General features: G+C 41.7%; 2 protein-coding genes across 4 annotated transcripts; one reads left to right on the top strand and one right to left on the bottom strand.

Moving 5' to 3' along the window:
• Positions 1–408: 408 nt before the first annotated feature.
• MCM8 (minichromosome maintenance 8 homologous recombination repair factor) lies at positions 409–15,056 on the bottom strand. The gene is made up of 18 exons (XM_054629998.2): positions 14,728–15,056; positions 14,474–14,548; positions 14,105–14,187; positions 13,771–13,920; positions 13,336–13,439; positions 12,277–12,475; positions 11,491–11,576; positions 10,470–10,621; positions 9,438–9,636; positions 8,632–8,662; positions 7,781–7,921; positions 6,645–6,786; positions 5,842–6,037; positions 5,365–5,578; positions 4,512–4,721; positions 3,845–3,921; positions 2,840–3,029; positions 409–1,102 (listed from the first exon to the last, which is right to left on the bottom strand). Exons 1-18 carry the CDS (start codon positions 14,858–14,860, stop codon positions 1,010–1,012), a joined length of 2,475 nt encoding a protein of 824 aa, XP_054485973.2. The 5' UTR covers positions 14,861–15,056; the 3' UTR covers positions 409–1,009.
• TRMT6 (tRNA methyltransferase 6 non-catalytic subunit) lies at positions 15,024–27,990 on the top strand. 3 transcript variants are annotated; one of them, XM_054630099.2, is made up of 11 exons: positions 15,024–15,254; positions 16,658–16,785; positions 17,186–17,295; positions 19,459–19,550; positions 19,638–19,721; positions 20,857–20,981; positions 22,191–22,555; positions 22,781–22,866; positions 25,853–25,955; positions 26,038–26,124; positions 26,993–27,990. In XM_054630099.2, exons 1-11 carry the CDS (start codon positions 15,160–15,162, stop codon positions 27,164–27,166), a joined length of 1,449 nt encoding a protein of 482 aa, XP_054486074.2. In that variant the 5' UTR covers positions 15,024–15,159; the 3' UTR covers positions 27,167–27,990. The 3 variants fall into 3 exon arrangements, with proteins under 3 accessions (XP_054486074.2, XP_054486075.1, XP_077032134.1); XM_054630100.2 differs by lacking the exons at positions 15,024–15,254; positions 17,186–17,295 and having other exon boundaries at positions 16,655–16,785; XM_077176019.1 differs by lacking the exons at positions 15,024–15,254; positions 17,186–17,295; positions 19,459–19,550 and having other exon boundaries at positions 16,655–16,785.
• Positions 27,991–27,994: the final 4 nt, after the last annotated feature.

Here is a 27,994-nt window from a genome sequence, read left to right on the forward strand (position 1 = left end):
AGCATTTCATCTGGCTGACCAGTCTTCAGTTTCAAGTCCCTTAAGTTAAGAGGTGAGGCACTAAGTTTCAGTATTTCTGCTTGTTGTCATCTAGCTTATCTTACCTGAGAAATGAAAGAGGGAAAACAAGAATCAGCGCTGCAGTCCTGATTTTTTAAAGTATATTTTTCTTTATGAAGTGTGTGTTGGTGTTTGTGGGTTTTTAATTCTCACACTGAAAGCTTCCCAGCTGCTGTTTCATTGCACCAGACCATGGTTCTGATTTCATCAAAGTCAGGAAGCAGCATTCAGCACTTCACCCCTGCTGAACACACATGGGTCTGTCAGGAACAGTTACACAGAAACAAACAGAACCTGTTGGTGTTACAGATCTTGTAATGGCCATTAAACAGCCTTGAACAAATAATATTTCTCACATATAGTTTAATGGAAGTCAAAATCCAATCCCTGCTTTACAAATTAAATATTGTAATAAGGATATTTTTTTAAATCAGACTTGGATTTCAAATAAAACCTTGGCTTCAAAGACTGTGTTTCAAAGCAGAAAATCAAGTCAGTTTCAGTAAAGTGTCATTTGGTAACAGCTATCAAACAGTGTTGTCAGAACCTATGGGAAACATTTCTAGACTTTAAATGAACTACAGTGCTGAAAGTACAGCTCGTACCATCCTCTCATGAAAGATTCCTGGGCTGAAATTTGTGGGTCCAGCATCTCTTTCAGAAGTCAAGTCCCTTATGGCACTGTAACAGTATAAAAACACAGCTTCCACTCCTGGGGGATGATGAGGTCCCATTTGGAATAGAGAGCTGTAGGATGAGCCAGTTAGCAATACCACGTGCCAGTTTGTCCTGTTGCAGCTTTCCAGTTTAATTTTCTGCAGGGGAATCTCCAGCCCAGCAAACCCCAGCACTGTGGCAGGTGCAGCTCAGCTCAGGATGTTCCTCCCTGCTGCAGGTCAGCAGTCCAGGGGGACAATCATCCCAAGGAAGTCCATCACAGTGACTCCTCTCACATGGTCTGGAGCTGATAAACTCTTGAACCTTTCTTCAAAAGATAACCCTGATCATTTAGGGATCCAATAAAGCTTTCAAAATCAGATACCTGGGAAAATAAAGACAAAAATACCAAATTGGAGAATGACATCTTACCTGGTGTAAAGCAACATAAACCATTTGAAGGAACTCAGTGAAATGAAGTGGGCTAAGAATAGGTCAGTTTCCTTGGCAAACTCTTCACCTACCAGGAGGTCTCACACCATCAGTCCCCAGTTTTCTGCTTTAGTTACACACTGGTTTTACTGCAGTGTTACACAGAAGCAGCAGTCTCTCCTTTATGACATGAAGAAAGGATGCAGCTACATATGTGTAAATTCCAGTTCTGAAACAGAAGTATCTACCACAGAAATGCACAATTTCTGATTTCCAGGTACAGAACTTCGAATGGGCAAAAATATGCTATATATGAAGGGAGAATTAGAGTTAATTAAATTAACTTCAATAAGTAGTCTTATTGAAGTTAATTAAATAAGAGCACTTATAAGTACTTCTTGAAGTTAAATTAACTTCAGTAAGTAGTCAATGGAGTAAAAAGTACAGTTAGCTATCAATAGTTCTGTTTGGCTGAAGCCCCCACAAGTACAGAATGCAAATCAATTACAGTGCAGAATACATTTGTGGCCACATGTCCTAGATGATGTTCCTTTCAACATTCAACTTCAGGATGTCTGAAGCAGGAATGAAAACCTGAAAGGCATATTTAATCCAGAGCAGGTGATGTGTGGTGTTACATTTTATTTAAATGGTATGCTCTGTCTCACCCCTCAAAAATGTACTTTTTATTCCAAGCCTGTGATCCTCCCCTGAAGTATCATGTATGTGTAATCCCATTGGCCCAAGTCTTATTCTGCACCTACTTTGAATCTCCCTGTTAAGCTGTGCAAGGGAGATGAGAAGCTCTTGGCCCCTTTTCTCCCTAGGCTCTCCCTCTCTCCCCCTCCCTCCCCATTCCCCCCTTCTCCCTCAGAAACCGTGCTGTTCCCGGGGGTGGGACCCCCAATAAACCCTCATCTAATTAGCACCCTCAGAAGCCATGTGGAGTCTCCTTGCCTGCCTGCTGCTGCCAGCCAACACACAGCTTAGGGGACCCCGGGGACTCCCTGGGGATACCACAAACAAACAGCAAGAAATGGCGTCCCTGGGTGGGCAAAAACATTCTATGTATGAAGGGAGAATTAGAGTTAATTAAAATAACTTCAATAAGTGGAGCAAAAATACAGTTAGCTATCAACAGTTCTGTTTGCTGAAGCCCCCACAAGTATAGACTGCAAATCAATTACAGGGCAGAATACATTTGTGGCCACGTGTCCTAGATGATGTTCCTTCCAACATGCAACTTCAGGATGCCTGAAGCAAGAATGAAAACCTAAAGGCATATTTAATCCAGAGGAGATGATGCAGAAACATCATTGCACTGCTGAAATGGAGCACGGACACCACAAGTCCAAACTTGGGAACAAAAATAGGTGTGTCCTCTGGGGAGGCAGAAGGAGTGCAGCACTGAAAGCACCATTGTCTTTCACAGACCAAACCAGGATCTTGCTCAGAACCAGCCTCATCAGTGGGATCAGCCCTTACCAGTGCAAGGAGCTGCTGTTTCCAATAGCTGTGGGGTCTGTGAGGCTCACAGAGACCTTTCAGGAGCCCTGCTCAGCCTAACAGCAGCACATTGGTTATTTCTGCTGCTGCAAAGAGGCACACAGAGGTGCCTTTGCCCCTCTCCCTTTGGCAGCACTAGCTGAGGGTGGCCTGGCAGTGTGTGGCTGCTGGAGGGGGAGCTCACCCGTAGCTGCAGCTGGCTGGCAATGTGGCGCAGCTGCTGCAGGTCAAACAGGTTGTTGTAGGTCCTCTCTGCCACGCTGCTCAGGGCAGACACAAATCTCTTGGCCTGCGAGCGATTGCTCATCCCAGAGCCGTGCTGGGAGCGCTCGAAGTCCAGCTTCCCAAACTCGTCCGAGTAGGTGCCCAGCATGCTACAAACAGGTTACAAAAAGAGATCAAACTCTCACTCAGCAGGACATAAAAGCAAACATACGTGGATCTGATTCCCAAAATGTGATGCTTGAGAGAACTTTCAGAAGCCGCATAAAAACCACCCCCTATCAGGTCACTCTCTAGGGAACTTAGATTAAGCATTCATCCAAATCACTCTTGAACTTTAATTGTTCACCTGTACCAGAGAGTACTCACAGGGGAGAAAAAAGCCTTCAGCAGAGCCTCACGTGTGCATTACTGTGCCCAGACACCCAGCACCACTGTGACCACACAACTCACAGGCCTAAGTAGTTGTATTTGACTTAGGGCTGCTGGCAACTTTTAAGGAGCAGCTAATAAATCCAAATAATAGTATCACAGAATCACAGAATAATAAGGTTGGAAGAGACCTCTAAGATCATTGAGTCCAACCTATGCCCTAGCACCTCAACTAGACTTTACCACCAAGTGCCATGTCCAGTCCTTTTTTAAACACATCCAGAGATGGTGATTATACCACCTCCCTGGAAAGAGCATTCCAGTACTTTATTATTCTTTTGATGAAAAACTGTTTCCTAATATCCAGCCTATATCTTCCCTGATGTAGCTTGAGATTGTGTCCTCTTGTTCGGTCAGGTGCTGCCCGGTGGAAGAGACCGACCCCCATCTGTCTACAACATCCCTTCAGGAAGGATCATGGTTCTAAGCCTGATAAAGTGATTTCTTCATTGTGTTTGAATATGTAAAGAAAAGAAGTTTCAAATGAATAGCACTGTGATGCTTTATTTATTTTTAAAGCAGTGTTTTCTATTACCTGTATTTCATTATCTCTATCACATCCTCAGCATCTTCCTTGGTAGATTTCTCTCTTAATTCCAGCCTTGATCGTGCCTTTAAACAGAAAAAAATATCCCATGAAGGTTTAAGATATATCATAACTGATGTGAAAAAGGGCTACAATCACTCTACAAGGGCCACAAGCACAAATTTTAGGAGCAGAGATAGAACCTAAGCACACAGGATTAGAGGAAGATTTTTCTATTTTTTGTTAGTGCATCTATGTGTCCTCCTGCATACTTGCACTTTTAGGCTGTGGCTTGGAGTTTATTTGCTTTTTAGCAGTGTAGCCTTGTGAAGCAGCAGATCACAGACAGTGTTGTTAAGGCAGTGTTAGGGAAAATAGAAGCAGTCTAGGTTCAAGGTAGGCAGCAGTTGTTCCTGCCTACATCTACTTTTTCTCCTTTTGGGGAATGTGATAGATTCTCTTTCCATCTCCTCAAGGGTCTTTTGCTTTATAAGAAGTTTTAAGGAACAGCAGCTCTTAAGCACTTCTAAACATGATGCATTCTTATTTCTTTTTTTTTTAAACAAAACAGAAAAAGCATAGTGATGAATAGGGTGTAAAAATTGTAGGATTTGGGTAGTACCTCAGGAATAATCTCTTTCCTTTAAATCTCTTAAGCATTCCAGCTTGCATTTACCTCTGTCAGTCGAATCAGGGACTCCAGCTGCCTCGTGGTGATGGGGGTGCTGTCTGCTCCTTGGTTCTGTTTCCGGAGCTCAAGGTAGAATTCCTGGAGGACTTGTGCAGCCTCTGGAGACAAGCTTGGGTGCACGTACTGCCGAGCGTATCCCACGTACTTCCTCAGCAGCTGATGGGGAATGGCATCAAAGTTTTCTCCTGTTGAGATCTAGCACCATTACAAAGAGTTAGATGTCTGTCTATCAGAATTCTATACAATAAAAATTTTAATATCAAATTATCATCCTTATGCTTTATCTGGTGAAGTCATTACTGTAAGGGCTTTGGTGCTGTGTATATGAACGGTGTACTTCAAGTCCCCATGCTATGCTCAGACATGTAAACACACACACTTGGCCATTTCGGGAAAAGCAGCCAAGGGTTCTCATCTGCAGTGATAGGAAGTGCCAAATAGAATTCATTATAAAGTTAAATCCCTCCTCAAAAAGAGAAAATCCCAATTCCCACAGCTCCAGAGAAGACTAAACCACCACTGCTGATATCTTGTTTCCAAAAGTGCATGGGTTTACCTCCAGTAAGAGTATTTCTCCCAAGACCTGGCATTTGACAATATCAGTTCTCAAAGCCATCACTGAAGTCTAATGAGAAACATGCTTCCTCTCCTACACTTCCCAAATCCATGGAGTTGCAGATACCCAAGGATTTGCTTCCACACTGCTCTATTTGGATTCAACACTCCACCACAGATCGTATTACACCAAATTATTACACCCAGCCCACTTCTATAGCTCCTTACTGAAACCCAACACAGCAAATTTGCTTTAGAGGAGCAGCCCCGGGACAAGTCTCACCTTGAGCCTCTCGAGCAGGGGTCGATCTGAGGTGGCCTGCAGGACAGAGTGCTCCTGGGAGCTGGCCCGTGTCACCAGGGCGCTGCTGGCGGCGGCGCGCCGGCCGGCCCGCATGGCCATCACGTGCTCCGACAGCAGGTGGTCGTGGTCCTCATTGGGCGTGTCCAGCAGGATGAACACTAGATCAAACCTTGACAGCAGAGCACTCCCCATTCTGGAGGAAAGACAAGGAACTTGGAGAGCTTGGAGAAGTGGAAAACTTATAGCAACTCTGTTCCACTTCAAACACAGGTAAAAGATCCTGTCCTGCTCATTCAGAATAAAGTACAACAGGAATTTCTCTCTCAAAAGCCACTAAAGATTATTAAAGTTTGTGTTCACACTCCAAAATTATAGAAAGAGATTGTACACGAGCTACAAGACTGCCAGAAGCATCTACTCCTGAATTATAAAAGCAGCATTTCAGAAAGGGCTCACTTTAGGTTCTCAGACACTGTTTTGGCCTTGTTATAATGTCCTCCAACGGGGTTTGCTGCAGCAACAATGGATGTCCGAGCTGGCAGACTGCAAACAATGCCAGCCTTGGCCAGGCTGATGCTCTGCTGTTCCATGGCTTCCAACAAAGCCTGGTGCTGGTTTCCCATCTTATCAAATTCATCTATTCCACAAATTCCTGGAAGCAATTAAAACAGTACAAAGACTTATCAGACAACACATCAACTGAAGGACAAGCATGTCCTATAATCTAGTGCTACTCAGAAATCCAACTTAGAACCCCAGGGACTACAGGAGACATTGGAAAATCTCCATTTCAGCCAGCTTTGTTTTCATTCCATGGTAATGCAGGCCAAACCACTATGAACTCAGCCTGACTTGGGGATGCAGCATTTTGGTGATTTGTTAAGATGATGAAACAAGCTTTTTAAAAATAGACAACATATCTCATAATATAGTCCTTTTTCAGAACCAGCAAAACTCCAGCAGCTGATATCAAGTCAGATCCCTGAACAAAAAAAATCCTAGTTCTTTGACACAGTAAATCTGGTATATGAACTGGAGAACTGAAGTTTCCCTACACTCTAGGAAAGCAGGAATTGCCCCCAGAGAAGCCACTGGAGTAGCTCAGAACTTCCCATAGTGTGGAAGCCCAGTATCATACTTTAAATAGATATTTTTAGTCCACAGTTAAGCGAGCACTTTGGCTTAGTTGAGACTCAGCAGCACACACTCTCCTGCCCCTTACATATGGCTACACAGAACCTGTGGCATTCCATGGATACCTTGATCTCCAAGCACTAAGGCACCAGCTTCCAAGGCAAAATCTCCAGAAGTGCCATCTCTGGAGAGTGTAACAGTCAGGCCAGAGCTGGTGGAAGTATTACCACAAACATACACACCTCGAGGAGCGATGTTACACACGGCCTAGAAGAGAAACAAATACTTTTTCCTTCCCCAAAGTGAAGAATTTCATAAGCCTCATTCTAGAGAAACAATTCAAAGTAAACCCAAACTTGTTTCTTTCCACTGAATATGGCCCAACAGTAAAGCTCTAACTCCTTGCAACTCCAAGACACAAAATTCTGCAAAGCAGTAGGAGTAACTTTACTTGGATGGTATTATTTTTTTAAGTAACAATGTGAAAAAACAAATCAGTTACTCTGTGCTGGAGAGTCCTCATTCAACAAAAGAATAATTTAAAAATTTTGTTTGTTAAGATGCTTGCATGCAAATCCATCACCTTGGCTAAGTGCAAATCATATCCTAATGCAATGGTCCATGTTAGAAGGATTTTTTAAAGAAGGTTTAGGTGAATTCTGTCTCCCTTGGACTTCACAGTAACCATGGAAAAATACATGGAATTTAAAAATCACTCAGTTTAAGGAAAAAAAAATCTATTACTAATTGTCATAGTCATGCAGAAATACCTATTGAGATCAAAACCCAAACACAGTATCAGGTCCCTTTCCCAAAAAGATCTGTGCTAGCAACATGGAAATAAGGTAAGGAATGGAAGTAAACCTCACAGGAGGAGAGTCACAGGGTATCTGAAGTTGCATTTGTTCAAAGATTAATTACTTAATTTCACAATGGACCAGCTAAATGAAGACAGGAAGGAGTGATCCTCCTCACTGGGGAAAAGGGTTGGTGAAAAGAACTGTGTAAGGGCAGGACATCAAGCCTGTAAGCCTGTCCTTGAAAACCCATGGGCCTGACAAGGACACCTGCTTTGGTGTTTAACAGGCTCCCTGGATAGCCTTTTGGTACTCTCCTGTACTTGAGGCATCCCACAAGAAAAGATAGCTCCAGCCAGGCTCAGTCAACCCTTTGGTCTCAGCCCAGTTATCCTCCCATGGCTGCAAGTCAAGATAATAAGGAAATAGAGGGAAACAGAAAATAGTAAAAAAGGAAACCATACTTGCAACATTTGACTTTTTCCTAATCCTGGATCTCCAACAACCAGAACATGTGGATCTCCTCGCACTGGGATTCTGTTCTTGTCATCCACAAACTTCTGACATCCTCCAAACAAGGCCAGGGCCAACCCTGCCTTCACAATCTGTTGTGGTAGAGGCCAACACTGCTAAGCATTCCATCCCATTGTGGTGACCAGCCCTGACAGCTCCCTAGAACTGCCTGCAATGACCTTTCCTTCTGGATCTCTGAACTTAAGGGTGTAAGGCTGCCACTCCCCTGACACCAAAAGAGACTGTGAGCCACAGTCTGTCACCATGATACTTTCTGAAAAATCCCCTTTGCCCAGGATTTTCTCCTGGCAAGCTGAAAAGCCTCAGAAAGGAATGAAAAAACCAATAATTATCTGATTGCTGCTCCTGTGTTTGCTGCTTTGAAATGTGGCTTGGACATTGTTTACCAACAGGTGAATGTTTGAGTGCTTCCATGGGAATTGTTTTTTCTTAATGGCCCATCAGGGCCAGCTGTGTTGGACTCTCTGAGTCAGCCATGGGTTTTTATTAATCATTTTTGTTAAGCCTTCTGATGTATCTTTTCTCTTTCTTTATTATAGTTTTAGTATAGCATAATATGATATGATACATCATAAAATAATAAATCAGCCTTCTAAGAACTTGGAGTCAAATTCTCATCTCTCACCTTGTCCTGGGGACCCTCATAAACACAACAGTCACATGTAAAAACAATCCCTGCCCCCTTCCCCTGTCCCAGATAAGCCTTGTGAATCCTTTAGGAGTTGAATGGGGCATAAACATTTCAAACTGGAATTACAAGTAGAGTTTTTAGATTATTTACCTCATGGCCATAGATTGCAGGACAAAGAGAGCTGGAAAGCAAATCACAAGCTAACATAAGTGGAAGATAAATCATGTGTTACTATAAATAAATCACTTGTCCTCTCTCTCATCACAGAACACCTTAATAAACATAAAACTTTTTGGGTAGCTGTTGCTGAATTTCCAACAGAAATCAGCAGCAGCAAATTTCTTGAATTTTTTGGATAACCAGAGATGACTGAAACAAGAAAAGCTTTTCACTTGAGTCCCCACAAAGACAAAGGAGAATCAGCTTCCCAGTGGTATCTGCACCTGTTCTTGTCTCAATCAAGTAACTGCCTGTAACCCTCCTTTTAAAGTGCTGGGTTTGTGTTCTTTGACTCCACTGGGAGGGCCTGAGGGACATCCCAGCTAGAAGAGTACTTTTCAGTCTGAACTGAGGGTCTTTCACACCCTCTGCTCAGTTCTTGCACCTCTTTCCTCTACTGTAGAAAACTGGAGGACAAAATAGTACTTGAAAGTTGAATTTACATGGTGAGGATCAAAATTAACTGATTGTTTTTCTACCCAGAGCTTTCTGTCTAAGGTTAAACTAGAACACAGGCAACTCCTTGAATCTCTAAACTGCTCCCAAAGTCCCAACATTCCCACTGCAACACCTCCCTCCCAAGTCCCTTGTCCACTGCAGTTTCTTAGGTCTTTGTGGTTTCTATTATACGAGGCTCAGACATTTCACAGCTTTAGGATGAGCTGTCACATTTGTCTGAAGGTGTCACACTGATTCATGTTTAACCCTAGACCCAGTCTAGGTCTGATACAACTTACTTCACAATGAGCTTGAACAGATTTTCCTCAGCTTGAATTTCTTGGATAGCATAGAGGTCTTTAAGGGAAAACTCCATGAATGCTCTCTGAAAGGTCTCATCATCAAAATTCTTCAGTTTTTGTCCTTTACTGTTGCTGACAGAATTTGCCTCAATGTACAGTAAGAACATACACTTGTCATTCTTATTCTTAGAAGGTCCTGTTAGAAAAATTGAGAAAGGATGATGGAGCATTTTTTCTATTAATAAGTGCTCATATTATCTACAAATGGCATAGAGTAATTCAGAAATATCATGTACAGTCATGTTCATATTTAAGTACTGAACATCTGCACTTTGGAAAATTGATGCAAAGTAAGTTTCTAGTTACCTTTGTTCTTTGAAGCTCCCTCCACTTATGTACACAACAAATATTTTCCTGAAATTGAGGATACATGTCTAGAGAGAATTTTGTCCCAGAATAAATAATTTTTTCCAGAGATTTTAAATTATGATATTATTGTTGTCAAAGCAAAGTTGAATATAAAATGTTTCCACTCAATATTTTGGGGGAAAAAAAGATGCATGGTGCAGAAGCATTAAACATGTAGCACAGTAATTACTCAGTAATTATCAATTAATAATTAATCATTTTCTATATTGATTGATTACTGAGCAGAGAATGAAGTCTCAGAGTAAAACAGTCTTGCAGTTATCTGCAATGTATTCTTTCAGAGCAGTGCACAGCATATTTCTTCACTTTGGGAAAGAATAGGAAAAAAAGAGTTGAAAAATTTCTCTAGGGAGACTAAGCTAACTCTCCTTCAGAACAGTGTGATAGTTCTCCTAATGTCTGAAGGAGATACTAAAGAGAAAATGTTAAGCAAATAATGCCCTAAAATAACTCTTCATTGCAAAAGTTTGGTAACTTCCAAGGAAATTTATATTTTATGGACTTATGGCACCGAGAGCTCCAGCTAAGGGGAGTGACTGTTGTTGTTCTTGTGTAAGCACTACCAAAAACCCCACTGTAGGAAAAAGATGCTGCACTCACCTTCCTCAGTGCTTGCCACCTTCACTATGCCTGTGACAGTGACCATGTCCCCAGGGACACAGCTGTCCACGAGATCCTGCACCAGCTCACACTCGATGGTGCGCGGGATCCGTCCTGCTTCCCGCTGGTCGTCTGCCATGAGCTCCTGCACCCTGCAACACACCAGGGCAGCTGCACACCCTGCAGCAGCAGCACACAGCACCTGCAGCTCTGGGCACCTTCCTCAGGGCACGCTTCACTAAATGGGTATAAACCACACAAAAAGCCCAGAAATGAAGTAACTGTGAACTCTGAGTTGAAATGCAGATTTTATACCACTGATGAGCATGTTCATGTAGAAATGAGTACAGTTAATAAAGTGAAAGGGACCTATGTAAAAAAAGAAAAAAAGAACTCAGAGATGATAGCCCCCATGAATTCTTAATAGGTATTCCAACCCTGTAAAAGTCCAAGGAATTTCTCAGACCATAACAGAGGAACAGTTGACTCTGGTTGTGACAGTTCCAGCTCTGGCTCTGCACCTGGAGCTCTGAGATTCCCTGGAAGCCAAGTCAAGCTTTACCGAAGAAGCTGTGATGAACAGCGCCCTCTGGAGCTGATAAGACCAGCACGAGTTTTTACATGAATGTCACTTCAAATTAAGATTTTTAACCTTCCAGTTTACTTCCAGCTCATTCAGGTCAAGTGGCACAGCTGACCAATGTAACCTAATAGGGTTTTTCTAGCTGACTTACAGCTCGTTAAAGGGAATAATGAAATCATAGATGCAATTAGAAATTATTGATAAATGCAGCAAAGAGCACAAACTGAGCATCTCTCCAAGAGCTGGGTAAGGGCAGAAGGAATTTCCAGGAAACTATGACAGGGTAGGTTACAAAGTATACCAGCACTTGGATAAAACAACTCCTTTGTGATACAAATGTTGGAGAGTGCTTGCTGCAAAAGAGTAAGATTATTAAAATCACACTGTAACATCCTGTCACTTTTTGAGTGTCCTGTCACATCACATTTTTGTGCTTACTTGACAGACTGCCAGTCCACTGTGGTGGTTAGAGGAGAGCTCCTGTCAGCTGTGAAGGACCGGCCCCGGCACTCAGGAACAAGGCACTGCAACAACAGGAATTCTGACTCATTCCCAGCCTTTTTTAAAGTCCTAGGGTGAAATTGTCTTATTTGATTAAAAAAAACCAAACAACAACCCCCAAAAAAACCTACAAAGCAATAAAATTCAGCATCATTCCATGAAAAAAGACAATTAAATTAGGGCTACAAATTAGGATGTACATAATTGTGAGGATCTATCAAGCACAGACACCTGAACTCTGACTCACAGCTGTTAGAGCAAACACAGCAGAATTGTGTGATCCCCTCAGTGAACTGGTTTGAGAAAAACCAGGCACTGTCCTATGCCTAATGACTCATTAAGTCCAGATAATAAAAAGTTAAATTAAAATAGAAAGTTCTAAACAAAAAACCAAACAATGTAAGCATAGAAAACCACCACAGCAAGGTGGATCTTTTTAAACACAACTGGTGAAATGGAAATTGAAAGAGAGAATATTTTTCCAGGTTTCAGGGAATTTCTATGTATTTTTGGTCACATATCCTCTTCCAGCAGTATACATTTTTTACAAGTAATAAGGGTCTGAAGTAAGAAAAGTTACATGGTATGTTTAATTATTTTTCAACGTGTCAGTTGTTTAACCTAGCTTTAAAGACTTCTTTTTTCTCTTTTTTTTTTACATTTTAACATCTGTGGTGCTGATTTTTGTGAAAACACACCAAAAAGCATGAAGTTTTGGCTTACCTTGGTGGGAAGGGTGTACTTCCCATCAGGGAGAGGAACAGCCTGCACATCCCCACAGGCAGCACAGACGAAGGCCAGGTTGGTGCACAGGGGTTTGATGTTGCTGACCCTCACCACGGTGCCACGCAGGGCGATGTACTTGCCGTAGCAGTTGGCCCTCACGTTTTTCAGCTGGGTTAGAGGCTCATAGTTGTACACCCTGCATTAGCACACAGAAAAAAAAAGGACAAAAATAACCCCCAAACCCATCCAAACACAGACAAAAAAATCCTACTCCCAATTAAAAAGGGTAAAATCCAGAAAAAAAAACACTTAGAAGTATTTTTTTTGGTGAATCCACAGAACAGTTTTTGATTCTTGCTCTAGAAAGCAGCAGAATATTCAATATTTTCACATGAATCGACCTCAACAGACTCAAACAGTAGAGTTTGTTTATCCAGTGACACCTCTGGCCTAGCAATACATCACTTTAAGATCATCCATAACTGTCTCTTTCCACAGTTTCATATAAAGCCTGGAATTTGGACTTAGAAGGACTAAAGTTTTATTATGGCTCTGCCACCACCAGCAGGGAATTAAAAATAATAATAAAAAAGAAAATAATTTTAAAAGGTAATTTGAACTCCAATAGAGCTTACACTCCCAATTCCCTCAGACCCTTGAAGTGTGAGATGCCATTACTTCTGATGAAGAAAAAAGTTCTAAAGACTTGTTTCATTAAAAACTTCTCCAGTCAACAGAAATTTAAATAATTCTGCTTTTAATCAATACAATTCTATTTATAGAATAGTTGTTCTGCTTATAAGCCACCTCTCTACTTACAAGCTTTTCTAGTTCAAGCTGTTTTTTCAGTTTAAAAGGAGGTTTCATTTCACTTTTTTCTGCACAAGGATATGAAGTCACAGTGAAGAGAAAAAGCAGAATGTAGAATGTTCTCCTGGAAAAAGCTTCACAGAGCCCAGTTTTCCCTTAACCATGCAAGCCACACATGGACACTGGCAAGGATTAGCCAGGAAGCAAACAGCTCTTCCTTGGGAAAGAAGTGCCAGCCCCCCTTACCTGGCATGGATGAGAGGCACGTTTATGACAGGTTCCCCCTGCAGGGGCAATCCCTCCTGCACCTGCAGCTCTGCTGCGTGCCTCTCCAGGTCCTTGGTGAGCACCTGCATGGAACAGGAAGGGACACAGATGCCCACAGGAATTAGAACTCCCAACAGAGAGAGACACAGGTGTTAGAACTACATTTAGTTTTAGCCATCTGCTCCAATGATTAATAAGGAAAATGCACCAAGACCAAAGCAACTTCAAAATGTGATTTTGTGGGTCCTACAGGAAGAGGAGAGATTGAAGGATTTGAGTTTTAAACAAACAGTAATTTGCCCTAAGAAAGAAAAACACAGAGATGTGGGGTTTATAACATAATGGCCTCTAAGTGCCACTGATTCTTTTTGGTTGTGAGTGTTCTGCTTCCATGTATCAGAAACTCCTGTTTACCTGATGAATTGCCAGACCCATACACTGCAGTATTTTCTGAGGCATGTCCCTGAGTTCAGCAGATATATTTGGTATTGATTTAGTCAGCTCTCTGTCCTGGATTAGCTCCTTATAATCCACGAGAATGCTTCCTTTTCTTTCTATTTCATCCTGGGAAACACCATAAATAACAAAATACACTTCAAATTAGAAGCAAAACACCCAAATTGTGTCCTAGATGTTTCAGGTCTCTGATGGAGGTTACTTTTGATGGGGAAAAAACACTAAAAATCTGTAATGCTCTTGTATCAACAACAGGTTGTTGGGATGGGATACGTTTGGCTTTGTTTTTTACCTTGTCATAAAGCTCAATGCGCTGCATGAAAAACTTTTCAAAGGCTTGAGTCTTCTGGACAAAAGGAGACTTGTCATTGTAAACTAATTAGAAACACACCATGTTAGTCACAGAAATAATTCTTTCCACTTCACAAAATACATAAACAGGTAATTTTTCTTCCCTTGTTTTTCTGCACTGCAAAACTAAGGCAGATGATACATCTCCACAGGATCCCAGTAATGATCACAAAGGTTACAGTATATCACAAGAGTAAAGTCTTTATGGTATTTATGTTTTTATAGACGAAATTTTGGTTGTTCTTTATTTGACTTATAACTCTACTAACACTACATGTAATAAATTCTAGAAAAATAGGTTAAAAAATACCTTCAGAGAAATAAAGTTTCCAGCCCTTATAGGGAATAAATTGGTCCATCGTTGATTGGACTAGGCGAGATTTTGCTGGGAGAAGAAAAAAAATAATAACGTGGATTGAAAGAATACGGATAGTGAAATTTTGCAAGTTTTATTCTCAGTGATTCTTTTGACCACGGGAGACAAATAGCTGTAATTGCCTTGCACAGTGCGTTAGAATAAAAGCATTATGGCTTCAGAAAGCAGAAGCACAGGGGCTGGCTCACCAGGTTCGGGCATCCTTTTGGGCTCTCCCTTCTGTCCTCTGCCTCGCCATCCTCCTCCTCCTCGCCATCCTCCTCGCCATCCCTGGAAGCCTCTGCCCCGGGCACATCCCCTGCCCCTGAGCTCCCTGCTCATCTCCCGCTGCCAGACGCGACAGCAAACCGAGCTGAGGAAACAAATTGCACCAGGAGACACTTAATTGAAACCAGTGCTGTTTTCCAGAGGACACCCCGCGGCAAGCAGACCCTATCGCCCCTAGCACAGCGCGGGGAAAGCTCGGAGCAGCCCCGGCCCGGGCGGGCTCTCGCTGCCCTCAGCGCCGGCTCCCGCCTCCCGCGCTGCCGCACTGCGCAGGCGCGCCAGCCGAGGCCCCGCCCGCGCGGGTCCGGCGCCTGCGCGGGGGCCCGGCGCGAGCGGCGGCGGCGGCGGCGGCCATGGAGGGCGGCCCGAACGTGCGCATCCGTGAGGGCGACTGCGCCGTGCTCAAGCGGGACGAGGTCTTCAAGGCGGTGTCGGTGCTGCGCCGCAGGTGAGCGCCGCGCCGGCGGCTCCCGGTGCCGCTCGGTGCCGCTCGGTGCCGCGGTTTGTGCCTTCCGCCCCCGCCACCCTCGGTGCGGCTGTGGCGGGCCCCGCCAGAGGGAAGGGGGTCCCGGTGCCGATCGCTGTCCCGGTCCTGCCGCACCAGGCAGGAATAGCGGCCCCACGAGACTCGTCTGACAGGTGGTGGGAAAGGTTTTAATGTTGTCTCAGTCCCTGCGGGAAAAAACCCCTTAAGCCCGGAAGATCTGCTGGCCGCATTGCTGATAGGACTTTGGAGGAGATTCCGGAGGTTTGGCGGTGCCGGCGTCAGAGCGGTGCCGGTGGGAGCGGAGCCGAGCAGGGCGCCCGCCGGGCCCGCGGTGCCCGTGAGGTGCTGATGAGGATCGGGAATTGCCCCGAGCGTGTTCATCGGTGTGCCGGGGATGCCGGCGCTCCGCTCGGGCTGCTGCTGCTCTGGTGCCAGCAAAGCGCTCCCGTTTCGTTCTGCCGGGCCAGCTGGCACAGCAGGAGAGCGCCTGCAGCCCGGCAGGGAGTGCTGAAATCGCTGGGCACAGCCTGGGCTCTCGCCTGGCAGTTCTGTAGGACAGTCAGTCAGTATTGGGTAATGTGGCCAGGTTATTCTGTAGGATGGAGATTGAAAGGTGCTGTGCTTGAATGGCACTGGTTTGAAAATGATGTTGTTCAGTATTAGTGCTGAGTATAATTTGCATAATTACGGCTCATATTGGCAAGTTTTGACTTGAATGTGAGTGTTGCATAGCTCTATTTCATTTGCCAAGATTGGTATTTCCCGGGATAGCAAGGCAGCATTTGTTGGTCAGCCTGAAAGTTAAAGGCTTTGTGAATCCTGTTTTTAGTGAAGGAAGATAAAATGCACACCTGCCTTGGTGCAATCAAAATGAAAGGGATAGTAAATTAAATTTGTTTTAATGAAACATTTCCAGGATTGCTGTCTGTTTTCTTCATAGTCTTTTGGCAAATGTTATTTCAGAGGAATAATTTCAGAGGAAATTTGCAAAATACAGGACCATGCTCATCTTTTTGCTACTACTCTCCATGACCCAGCTTGGATTTAATATATTTTTGACTTTCTAAAAAATGATGCTTACAGGTGCCATAGCTTTATTTTATCTGTCATTTTAAAATTCTTTTGAACTGGGAAAAAAAAAGTTCTTCCTATATGGTCTATTTAAGTTCTTTGTTCTTTTCCTGACCAGTTCCAGTTTAACGTGGGTTTTGTGGTTAATTTCACTCTTTGTGCTTGTCCTGCTTTTCTTCAGGGATATAGATGAAAATGTTATACATAAAGCTATAGTTTAGGCTCAAGTATAGAGAGTTTCAGATACAATAAAAATACTGCTTTAAGTATTACTCACTGTTCTGTTATTTCAGAAAAATAATTTTTGAGAAGCAGTGGTTCTACCTGGATAATGCCATCGGACATATCTATGGAACTACCTTTGAAGTAACCAGCGGTGGAAACCTCCAGCCAAAGCAAGAGGTGGAAGAGACAACCACAGGTATCCCAGAGGATTGACAGAAAAACGATTTCAAATTAATTTGTTTCTTTGATGATACCAAAGAAATTGGGAAAGCTTTCTATTAATCATTTGTTAGCTACATGCTGCTTATATTCTTTCTGTTATAGAAGTGCATGGTTTTGTCTTGATCAGTGGTTTCACTAGTCCTGTAACAAATAATCTTTTTAATGTGGGAGAAAATTTGAACCTCAGTCTGGGTGATTTTATTTACATTCAGTTTTACCTCACATATTACATTTCCTTGCTTAGGCTGTACTTTGCAAGGCCATGAGAAATGTGTGTTTAACCACGAGAAAAGTGCTTTCTGTGACACTAAAATCATGTGTTTCTCCCACTTATTTGGAGGTAGATTTTACAAATCTGTATCCTTTTCCTTTAGAAACAAAGGAAGCAGGGACAGATAATCGTAACATAGTTGACGATGGGAAGTCTCAAAAACTGACTCATGATGACATAAAGGCTTTGAAGGACAAGGGTATTAAAGGACAGGTAAAAAATAAGGTTTTGGTGTCATTTCTGTGCTACCTTGATGGTTATATTTTAGTTTCTGAAAAAGGATATTCTTTTTATCTGTGCATAGATTTCAGTGCTTTTTCTTTGTTCAGCTGGTCAAGTCTTTCTTTTTTCTTTTTTTTTTGGTTTTACAAAAATGCTAAAGCTGTTTTCAGAGAAAACTTTATGTAAGGTTGGCAACTTTGTCAGAGGAGAGTAAAGAATAATTTTTTGTGGCATCAGAAGTCATAACAGATAAAAAAGTACAGCTCACATAATCACCATTTAGTTTTGTTTGTGTATAAGGTTCGAAATACTATTTCCGTATTACAGAGGTATTAAAATTGTGCAATAATTAAACTGTCAAAGGTGTAGGAAAAGATTATGGCCAAGCAATGAAGTTTTATCAAATGACACTGTGTAACAAATGTACCAGCAGTGTGCCTGCAAGCAATGCCTGCTACACAGGGGTGATGCTGGTGCTTTATCTGTACCTGGGAAACTCAGAGTGTTCCCAAGAGATCAGTTCTGTTCTGTTAGAAAAGGAGTTGGTATTTAAGCCTGCACCTTTCATGAAGTAAGGGATCTTTAAGCCATTTAAAATTGTTACTGAGGCATTGCAGCCAGTTGTGTTCTGCAGATGCTGTCAGGCACAATCCTCTCTGCTCTTTGTTTTACCCTTTCTAAGAAAATCAGGAAATTGCTCATGCTTACCTCAAGTTCAGCTCCTGGTTGCATCTTGCTCTCTGGAGCAGTTTTTCTGCTTTTTCCTGCTGTGTCCAAGGAGTTTGGAATGGTTCCTGTGTTTCCATGGTTGTGCTGCTGGTTGTGTTATCTCTTGGAGAAGAATGTGCTGATCAGGCTGACAGCTCTGATGGTTTTTGTTTTTCCTGTCCATGGCAGAAGATCCCTCTGATGCCTTTCCTCTGTGTCCTGAGCAAGCCTGTGCCATGCATCTCCTGTGCTTTTATTAACTCTGCTTTCTGGACTGCAACTAATATTCATTTTGAGCTACATTAGCATCAATAGATATTATTCCTCCCTTTGTGTCTGTTAAAATCTGAATTCCTGTTTGTGAATGGTGTGTCTTGGTGATGCAGGACACTTCCCTGTTTCCTCACTGTAAATTTTACTGCAACTTAAAAAAAACCTACAAAACAACCCAGGCACTGAATTTATTTTTTTCCTAGCATAAAGCAAAAAAGAAAGAGATCCTGTTTCAAATCATTAATCACATATGTTAAGTGTTTGAAGGAATAATGGCCTGAAAAGCACAATAGGAAGTGAGGAATACTTGCACCACTCTGTTATTTGAGCAGGTTTTTGAAGCACAAGGGGAGCTGCGGTGTCCAAATTTAAAATACTCCTTTTTTTCATTTGTCCCCTCCATGTTTACTAGAACCCATAATTTTTAGCAGTTAAACTACTTGGATCACAGAACCTAAAATAGCAGCATTTTTGTTCTTGTGTTGCTGGCATGGAGATAAACCCCAGGCAAGGAGGGTCCTGTTGGATTGGTTTTGTTTTACTGGAGGTCCTAATGATCCCTTCCAGCTGGAATCTGAAAGCATGAGAAAGAGTTGGGTTGGCAAAGGGGGGAGATTAGAACAGGGAGACCAAGAAACCAAAACTGAAATTCTGGGAAGCTAGAAAAGGAAAAAAATCAGGAGGAGTATTGCAGGAAGTAATAAATGCTAAGGACTTGGACATTGTGCAGGGAGTTGGTACAGTAGGGTGGCAAAATTTGTGAGACTGAAAAAATTATTGGAGTGAGGGAGATGTCTGGTGATTAACCAGAGCAGAGGGGAGGAACTACATGGAACAGGGAAAAAAGGTACCCTCAGAGATGCTGGAATCAGAGACCCAAAGAGGGAGTTGGATTAAATGAAATGTTGCTGACAGTATTCCAGGATAAACATTTTCATTTCTATGATTTTTATGCAAAACTATGTGATGAAATTCCTACACATAGTCAGTGTAATGCCTCACTGGTCCTGTTGGTTAACAGAGAGTGACTTTGCATTAGTGTCAGGAGAAGTTCATGGTATACATGCCTCTACTGGAAGAAAATATTTTCACTGCTTGTTTAAAAAAATACTGTCTATGAAATGAATGAGAAATAAATGCTAGCTGTAACAAAAATGAATTGTCTCTTCCAAGGAAATAGTTCAACAGTTAATAGAGAACAGTACAACATTCAGAGACAAAACAGAATTTGCTCAAGATAAATACATAAAGAAGAAGAAAAAAAAGTAAGTGAATTTTAAAATGTGAAAAATACTTGGTAATTCCCTAAATTGTTGAGATTAAAATAAGACCATGACTATGTTTTTTTACAGATATGAGGCAGTTATTACAATTGTGAAACCATCCACTCGCATCCTTTCAACCATGTATTATGCAAGGGAACCTGGAAAAATTAAGTGAGTTTTCATTTGGTTTCTTTTTTCAAATGACAATAGCAAGATACTTGAATACTTTTTAAATACCTGCACTATACCAAAGTTTACAATACTCACCTTTCTTTTCTTTCCCTTGAACGTGAGGATTATGGTTTAATGAAAGGTAATGTGATACTGACAATGAATTAATATGGCAGCAAACAGGAGAGCTCTTCTGCATGCAGCACCAGAATTCACCATTTCCCTGTTAACACCACCTTGCCAATTGCCTACACACACAGAAGCTCTTTGATTTTCCAAGGTACCTCTTACCTGCTTTGGTTCTGGCTCAGTAACAAGATAACCAGCCACTTACCACAGGCAAGAATTGTGGTCTTTAACCTGTCAGGGATTCAGAATCCTCAAATCTCCAGAGTTTAACAGCCTGTGGGTAACATTGGGGTTGGAGTCAGACGGGGCCATGATGCCAGGGATCTGGCTCTGTTTGATTTTCACCCACCTCACCTAAGAGATACATTGTTACAGACAGTAACAGTGGACTGATACATTTTTTAATGAAGGAAGAGTACATCTAAGATGCTGGGATTTAAAATCTTCAACTACATGTTATTTAAGTCTTCTCAAACCTTCTTCCTTCTCCTTCCAACATCTCTGCCCTTGGCTGCTTTTTACTATTGAAGATTAGTTGTAATTTCTGTAGCTTTCTCTGAGTCTCTTCAGTGCATGTGCTGGGTTTTGATCCTGGGTTACAGGTGATGCTGGCTCCTGCAAAACAGGTGAAAACCACAAGGGATTCATTACTGGATCAGGAAATGCATCCATACCACTTGTTCTTTGCAAAGCTGACATACCAGAGAAAAAACAAACAAAAGGTTGAAGAACTACTTTCTCTGACTGGCACAGCACAAGATGCCCACTTTGCTATGGGCACCTCCTGCATATCCTGCTTTTGCTTTTCCTGGCTGATTTCTTGTTGGCTCCAGTTCTAGTTCTTCATTATCAGATGTGTAATTATAATTTTCTGTGTGGTGACTCTGAAGGTCACTGATGCTTTTCCCAAATCTACCTGCAATCCAACTGGTTTTGGCAGGTTCCTGGGCCAGTAGGCAGTGTCTGTAAGCAAATTGATGTTTGTTCAATGCCTCTTGTCTTCCAGCCACCTGAGATACGACACCCTGGCTCAGATGCTGACTTTGGGAAACATCCACGCTGGCAACAAGATGATTGTCATGGAAACGTGTGCAGGCCTGGTGCTGGGGGCTGTGATGGAGAGAATGGGGGGTGAGCTACCCCAGGGGGGTGGAAATACACACCTGTGGGATACTGCAGCTGAGAGCAGCACTCCAAAATGCTTCCTCAGCTTTGGAAATCTGCTCTTACCACTTCCAAGATTCAAGGAAAAACTTGTTTTTCCACTGGGGAAAGTTTTTGCATCAGTTCGATATTTTTTTCAGTACTTAAAAAAATATAAAAAATGAGAATTAGATTTGGTATAATTGTTTATATGATTAATTTTATTAAATTTACAGCCTTGTATGTAGATCTGGTTTACTTCCTCTCTTAGCATTATGACATTGAGATCAGAAAAAGCTGTGAAGAGCTTGTATGGAGATCCTTCCCAGACACCTGGAAGTCCAGGAAAGGGAATAGCAGAAAACAGGAATAGTGCCACTGGAATTCTGACAGCACTGGAAATGTTGCAGTTTCTCTTGTTCCCTGCACCAGATTTAGTGTGTGTTTTGAAAGTATGTGACACTTCCTTCAGCTTATTCTAGGAGACCTTTGGCTCCTGATTTGTCTTTGGAACTCAGTTATCAGTTTCATTATTCTAAGACACCAGGTAGAGATGACAATTATATTCCAGAAGCCTGGAAAGGCAGGAGGTGATGTGATGTGCACACAGGTGTGCTGTCTGCTGTCTGGGAAGCACACAGGCAGTGCTACTGCAGGTTGGCCATAGGGCTACTTCCTGAAGTAAATAAGATACAATTTCAGTTAGCTATTAAGTGTGTTTAACATCTCACAGCTCTTCCTTTAGGGCCTGGATATTGAAGAAATTCTTTGCCAAATAAGGCTCTTTAACTTTTGGGTTTTATCCAAGCAACTCCATAAATAAGTAACAAACTTTACAATTTTGCCTTTTAATTATTTATTAAATTAGCTTTTTCTAGCAATTTGTCACTGCTTATATGAGCTAACAGCTCATATATTAGAAGAAAAAAGATAATGTTAGCTTCTGAGCTAATCCTAAGTACATGTTTAATACACAAATATTCCATGAGTTACCTTCTTCTGTGTTTCAGTAACTGTTGTCCTTCCAATAAAGGTTTGAGGCATATTTCCACAGCTTGTTAAATTTGATGGTTTGATTAAGAGAAGCAGTTTACTTCCTTTTTTTTAAATGGACCCTTCATTTAAGCATTTTAGAAATAATTCTAGATTTTTAAGAATTCTGGCTTTCCAATGTGTTTTGATTTTTTCCTCCCACAGGCTATGGATCCATCATTCAGATGTACCCAGGAGGAGGACCTGTTAGAGCTGCCACCAGTTGTTTTGGATTTCCCAAACCTTTTTTTGACAATCTTCATGAATTTCCTCTCAGCAAAGTGCAGAGTCTCCTGTCTGGGACATTCAGTATAGAGACTCTGCCTGCAGACCCTGAGGAGAATGCACTGGTGGAAGAGGAAAGCAATGGATTGAGTGAGGAGAAACAGAGTTCCCTGCAGGAAACAGAGGAGGAGCCTGCTACTGAAGCACCTGTGGAGATCAGTCCAACAGAGGAGCAAGACACAATGGACATTAGTGCTGAAGATGCAGAGTTTAAAGAGAACAAAGAAAAAGAAAATAAAGAAAATGTAAGAATATTTATTGTGGCTGTTCAGGTTTCACAACATCTGTGGACATAAAATTCTGCTGTCTGATTCAGCCCTGCTGAAATGCAGCTTAGTCAGGTGTTTAGGTGGAGCTCTTGAAGTTGTTTTTTGTCTTACATTAAAATTCAAAAACTGAAAATGCAGGTAATAATTATTTGATAAATAATTACCAGTTAAAGTGCCAACTGTTTGTTTTGTTGTTCAAAGGTTCGGGAAAAGCAAATAAAACAGTGGGAGAGAAGGAAAAAGCTGAAAGAAGCTGCAGCTTTGCTGAGAGAGAAGAATGCTGATGGGTGAGTCTGCTTAGAGCTGTCACAGTTTGGGAATGGTGTTCCCAGTTTAGTGCTCTGAAACATCCCAGACCATGGGGGCCATGGGATGGAGCAGAGAACTGGGGGCACAAAAGGCACCGGTTGAGATTTTTTTCTTTCATTTAAATGGCTTGAAATGATCTAAAAGTCATCTAAATATGAGTAAATATTAAAAATGAAAAAAATCTATGCAAAGAAAACGAGAACCCAGGTAGAATCTAATTCAAAATGACTCCCATAAAATAACAGGATTCTAATTAGCAAAGTAGAACCTGAGGTTTTAATTTCATTGAAGTGAAACTAAATTTGTTGTTCTGGTTTTTTTTTGTTAGATGTTTTTAGAAACTAATTTCCCTTTTACAAAGGAAAAAAAAAAAACAACTTTATTTTACCTGTTTTACCCAGGATCAGTTACTCCTGAGGAACGATTTAGCACAAAGATTTTATATCATAAATTTAAAACAAACACAATCAATGTATTCCTAGAAATTGAGCTCCAAAATAGTGTAAGAGCATTTGGTGGGTGTGACTTTTTCACTGTGCTCTTAGCAAATGCTGGAGTGATTCAAGTTAACCAGGTAACATTAATTCAGTTAATTTAATAACATATTAATTTGTTTTCTTCCAAAGAATATTGGTTCACTGCAAATGAAGCTGTTCTGCTTGAATAAATTTTACTGCACATTTACTGGTTATTTTCAAATGCTTGTGTATAATTTTTGGGTTTTACTACTATGAAATATTTTAACTCATGTTCATTCATATACCTCATGTAGCACATTTAAGTGGTAGAATTTAAAAACATGCAGAACCAGGTAATTCTGTGTTCTCTGAAGAGCTGAAGGAGGTTTGTAAAAAGCTCTGCACGTCTGTCTGGCAGTACCTGTGACCATGGAGCTGCCTGAACAGTGGCAGTGTCTGGGTCTGGTTTCACACTGTTTGCTGCACCATCTCTGTAATTAATGTCTGTGCATGATCTGGCAAAGGCAAAATTGATGTTTGACTTCACTTGTCATTTCCTTCCCTGTAAAATAGCACATTCAGTTGTTGATTCAGTTCAAGGAGGCCTGTTTAGTATTTGTCTCTTTATTTGTTTTCAATCACTTTTATCCTCCTTTTGTCCTCTGTAATGCTAGAAAGCTGTAACAAATGACATTCCTGAAGGGATGAGTGATTCCTGGCTTTAGGAAGGCTCCAGCAGGATGGGGGTAAACAGAATTTATGGTGCCTGAGAGCACTGTCCCAGAGGGCTGATCCCCTTTCTTCAGTCATCTGCCTTTTATAGGCACTGCTCCTTGAGATCAGGAACCACAGAAAACTTGGCATGGAATAAGGAAATGCTTCAAATTAAGGACTAGAAACAGACAGGGAAAATAAGGGTTTGGGGACTTTTTGCAGGAGAGAAACAGGAAAAGGATAGGGGAAAAGGTGCTTAACACTGGAGGTGGGGAAAAGACTGGCACTTACTGGCAGAGTAAAGAAAAGCTGTTCATGAGGCAAAGGTGGGTACCAACTTTGGGTACCTGAGTTTAACAGTATTTATTACTGAATGTAGAAAATACCCTTCCAGATAAATTTCTACCTTCTGTGCTGTGGTGTGGTAAAACATTGTTTGTCTGGGATCTGTTGGTTCAATTCCTTTGGTGAGAGTTGAGGTCTGATGTTAGGCCACTGAGGGGAAAAAGGAAGATGTTCATTGGGTGTTTGGTATTCTTTTAAAGAAGACTCTAGAGATAGACTATTCCATTTTCCTGACACTATGGAAGCAGAAATTTGTTCATAAGCACACCAAATGTTTGGAGTTAGACCATGTCCCTCCCTCTGCCCCTTCCTGTTCCCTCCTCACCCACTGCATCCCTTGTGCCTGGCCAGGCTCCCTGCTGGCAGCAATCTGTGCTGCCATATGAAAGAGCAGCATTTGCTTTTCCCAGTCTCTCAGCCCTCACTTCCCTTCCTGGAGTCTGGCAGAGCCCCTGGCAGTGCCAGTGCAGCATTCCAAGGCACAGGATGAGGCTTTCCTTTATGGCCTGCTTGGGTCATGATGGAGCACAATTCCTTTGAGGTTTGCATTAGAAATAAACGGTCTGCAAGGCCATGGCTGGCAAATAACCAAAGTGGGAACAATTGAAAATGAATTATCTCACCTCCTTATCTCTGCTGTATCTACAAAATTGAAATGAATTTTTATCTCCCTTTTGCCAGGCAAGTTTAACTCCAGTGCTGCACATTCCCCTGGAGAACAAATATTAATTGATGGGGCATCTCAGTAGCCTCTGTACACTGTGAAGGAATTTAATTGGCCCCTTCTTTCTGCACAAGCACAACTTAATAGCTAATTAACTAATTATCAACCATTTCTTGCAGTGTAGTTCAGCAGTGTCTTTTTTGGATTAAAACTGGAGATAGTGGTAGAGAATCTCAACCATCTGTAGATCCAAGTTATTGTGTGATGTTAAAATGAGGATAGAGAACAAGAAGGCTTTAGGTTGTCAAGGACATAGTTTCTTTTTTAAAGGTTTTTAGTCATGCCTTTTAAGGATTTGTTCTCTCTTTAAATATTCTTTTTAATGAAGATTACTCAGTCTAAAGAGTCATGACTGAGGTTACATTCTAAGCAACATTTGGCAGTCACAAAACTTAAATTGTATTTGCAAAATGGTCTTGGAGCAGAGCAAGCAACATGAAATTTCATAGACTGTAAGAATTATTGTGGAGCCCGACACAGCTGAAGTGAGTGCTCCTGCAATGCTTTTAATATTCTGCACTTTGGGGAGCAATGCTTCAGCCTTTTAATTACAGTAGGAAGTAATGATTTGTTTTTACATTTGGGGACTTGTCAGAGCAATGAAAACATGCTGATGAGACACTTCTAAGCTGTAATTGATTGCTGTGCTAAGTAGGAGGAAATGCCACTAAGTGAGCAGGTTTCAGAAGCAAAAAACTAATGTGCATGAAACTTTTTTTGCAGCTTAATTGTAGCCAGCAAGTTTCATCCCACACCCTTGTTACTTTCTTTATTGGAATTCGTTGCTCCTTCGAGGCCTTTTGTTGTCTACTGCCAATATAAAGAGGTAAATCAGGATGTTACTTCAGCTGTTACAGTTCAAGCTTGGTGCCATTCTGCTGTGTAACCTCCTCTTTGGTTTTTCTAAGCCATTATTGGAATGTTACACCAAGCTGAGAGAAAGAGGTGGAGTCATCAACCTGAAACTGTCTGAAACATGGCTAAGGAACTACCAGGTAAGGATGGCAGCAGGGGGCTGCCAAAACCATGGGAATTCTGGGGAGTAAAACATTCCCTGAAAATAGGGGGGAGGTTGGACTGACTGAAACAATGTCTAAGCTCAGGCATTTGCTCTGCCCTGGAGTACTGGGTGTTCTGAAGAGCTTTAATGCTTCACTGTCACCAGTTCCAATGGAAAGACTTTACTTGCTTCCATTTTATTAAACATTTGCTGAAATATTTGTAGCAGAGTGACAGGGTTAATAATTCCTAGATGTCCACACAAGGTGGGCCTGGCCAGGGGTCCTGTGTGCAGGTGCAACAGTGAGAACAGCACTGCAGTGTCCTGGACACAGGTAAAACCTCTGGGACCTGCAGTGGCAGTCAGGGCAAGGAGGAGGCACAGTCCTTACACAGAGGTGTGATGTGGCTGCAGAAAGGTGACAGGGACAGAACTGGAAATCACAGAATCCCTTCAGGCTAGTTTGTGCAGCATCTGTGCTTTCTTGCAGAGTACCTCACTTCTGAGCACATCATGGCATTTCATGGGTCTCAAACCTTGGCTTTATAATATATATTTAGATTTATTTATATAGATATTTATTTTATATATATCTTTTTTGCTGGCAATGCCATGAAAAAGTAACCAGTGAGGCAGCAGCTGTATTATTATGGATTTCTATAACTGCATTCTCCTCTGCAGCTACTTTAAAGATAAATACACTTCCCAAATGGCTGTTTGTTGTTGTGGCTGGGAAAAAAATTACATCCAATCCTGTAAGCTGAAATTACTCAACATGATGTGCACACAGAGAGTGGATTTTTACAGGTGCTGGTTGTGGGGTGTGTTCTGGGTGTGTTTTGTTGTTGTTGTTTGTTCTAAAGGTTTTACCAGATCGCAGCCATCCCAAGCTGACCATGAGTGGAGGTGGAGGGTACCTCCTGTCTGGCATCACTGTAGTCTTGGAGAAGGGCAAGTCTGATTCCAGTAACTCAGAAGCACTAGAGATGGAAGAGCCATCATCTAAAAGATGCAAACTTCAAGACCTTCCTTGTTAACATTTGGAGAATGACTCATGGCTTAGATCTCAGGAGTTTGGTGAAATAACAAGTCCTTCCTGTGCTGTTGGCAGCACAGGGCTGTGCCTGTCCTGCATCTGTCAGAGAAAGCAGCAGAACTGCAGGAGAGGGAGGACTCACCTGCTCCTTAGCAGTTCACATCATCTGAATGTCAAGGAAAACCCTTGGGAGCAAACATCCCACTGAACTCATAGGAACTTCAAGAGGGAGAGAAGATCAAGAGCAGACAAAGCCTCAGTGCAGACATTCTGTTTGTTGCCAAATCTGAATACGAGGTAGTTTTTTAGAAGGCTGAGTTGGAATCAACACATCCAGCTTAGCTTTCCATTCTCCCAGAAAGGCAGCAAAGGATTTCCCTCAGGATTCCACGTGGTGATCTGCTCCCACGTGGGACACAGAACTCAGCTCTGTTCTGTGATTTAAGAAAGTAGAATGAACAGCAAAAATAATACACTTTTTTTTGTCCAAAGGAACAATAAAAAGAGAAATCTAATGGTAGAGATGACCCCATGCTTACAGCATGACTCCACATTTTTCTGAAATTAATACAGAGGAAAAAGTGCATGTTCTTAAATTAAAATACTAAATATTTAAATAATGTCACTATTAATATTGTCCGTCACTTTCCAAGACATTTTCTGAGAGTTGCTGTATGTTTTTAAGATATGACTATTTTGGAAACTGCTGTATGTATATTTATTTATTCTACTGTTAGATCTTTCAGATGTTGGGCTTTTTTTTTATTAATTTTTTTAACTTTGCATTTGCCATTTCAATTAAACTACAGGGTGTTTTTCCCTAAAGAGA

This window comes from Agelaius phoeniceus, chromosome 3 (genome assembly GCF_051311805.1).
Source record: "Agelaius phoeniceus isolate bAgePho1 chromosome 3, bAgePho1.hap1, whole genome shotgun sequence".
NCBI classification, from domain to species: Eukaryota; Metazoa; Chordata; class Aves; order Passeriformes; family Icteridae; genus Agelaius; species Agelaius phoeniceus.

Coding starts and splice junctions, on each gene's coding strand:
- TRMT6 (XM_054630099.2), top strand. CDS start 15,160: ATGGAGGGCGGCCCGAACGTGCGCATCCGTGAGGGCGACTGCGCCGTG. Junction 22,556..22,780: donor AAAAAGAAAATAAAGAAAAT/GTAAGAATATTT, acceptor TGTTGTTCAAAG/GTTCGGGAAAAGCAAATAAA. Junction 25,956..26,037: donor TCTACTGCCAATATAAAGAG/GTAAATCAGGAT, acceptor GGTTTTTCTAAG/CCATTATTGGAATGTTACAC.
- MCM8 (XM_054629998.2), bottom strand. CDS start 14,860: ATGAGCAGGGAGCTCAGGGGCAGGGGATGTGCCCGGGGCAGAGGCTTC. Junction 14,549..14,727: donor CAAAAGGATGCCCGAACCTG/GTGAGCCAGCCC, acceptor TTCTTCTCCCAG/CAAAATCTCGCCTAGTCCAA. Junction 13,921..14,104: donor GCATTGAGCTTTATGACAAG/GTAAAAAACAAA, acceptor GGTGTTTCCCAG/GATGAAATAGAAAGAAAAGG.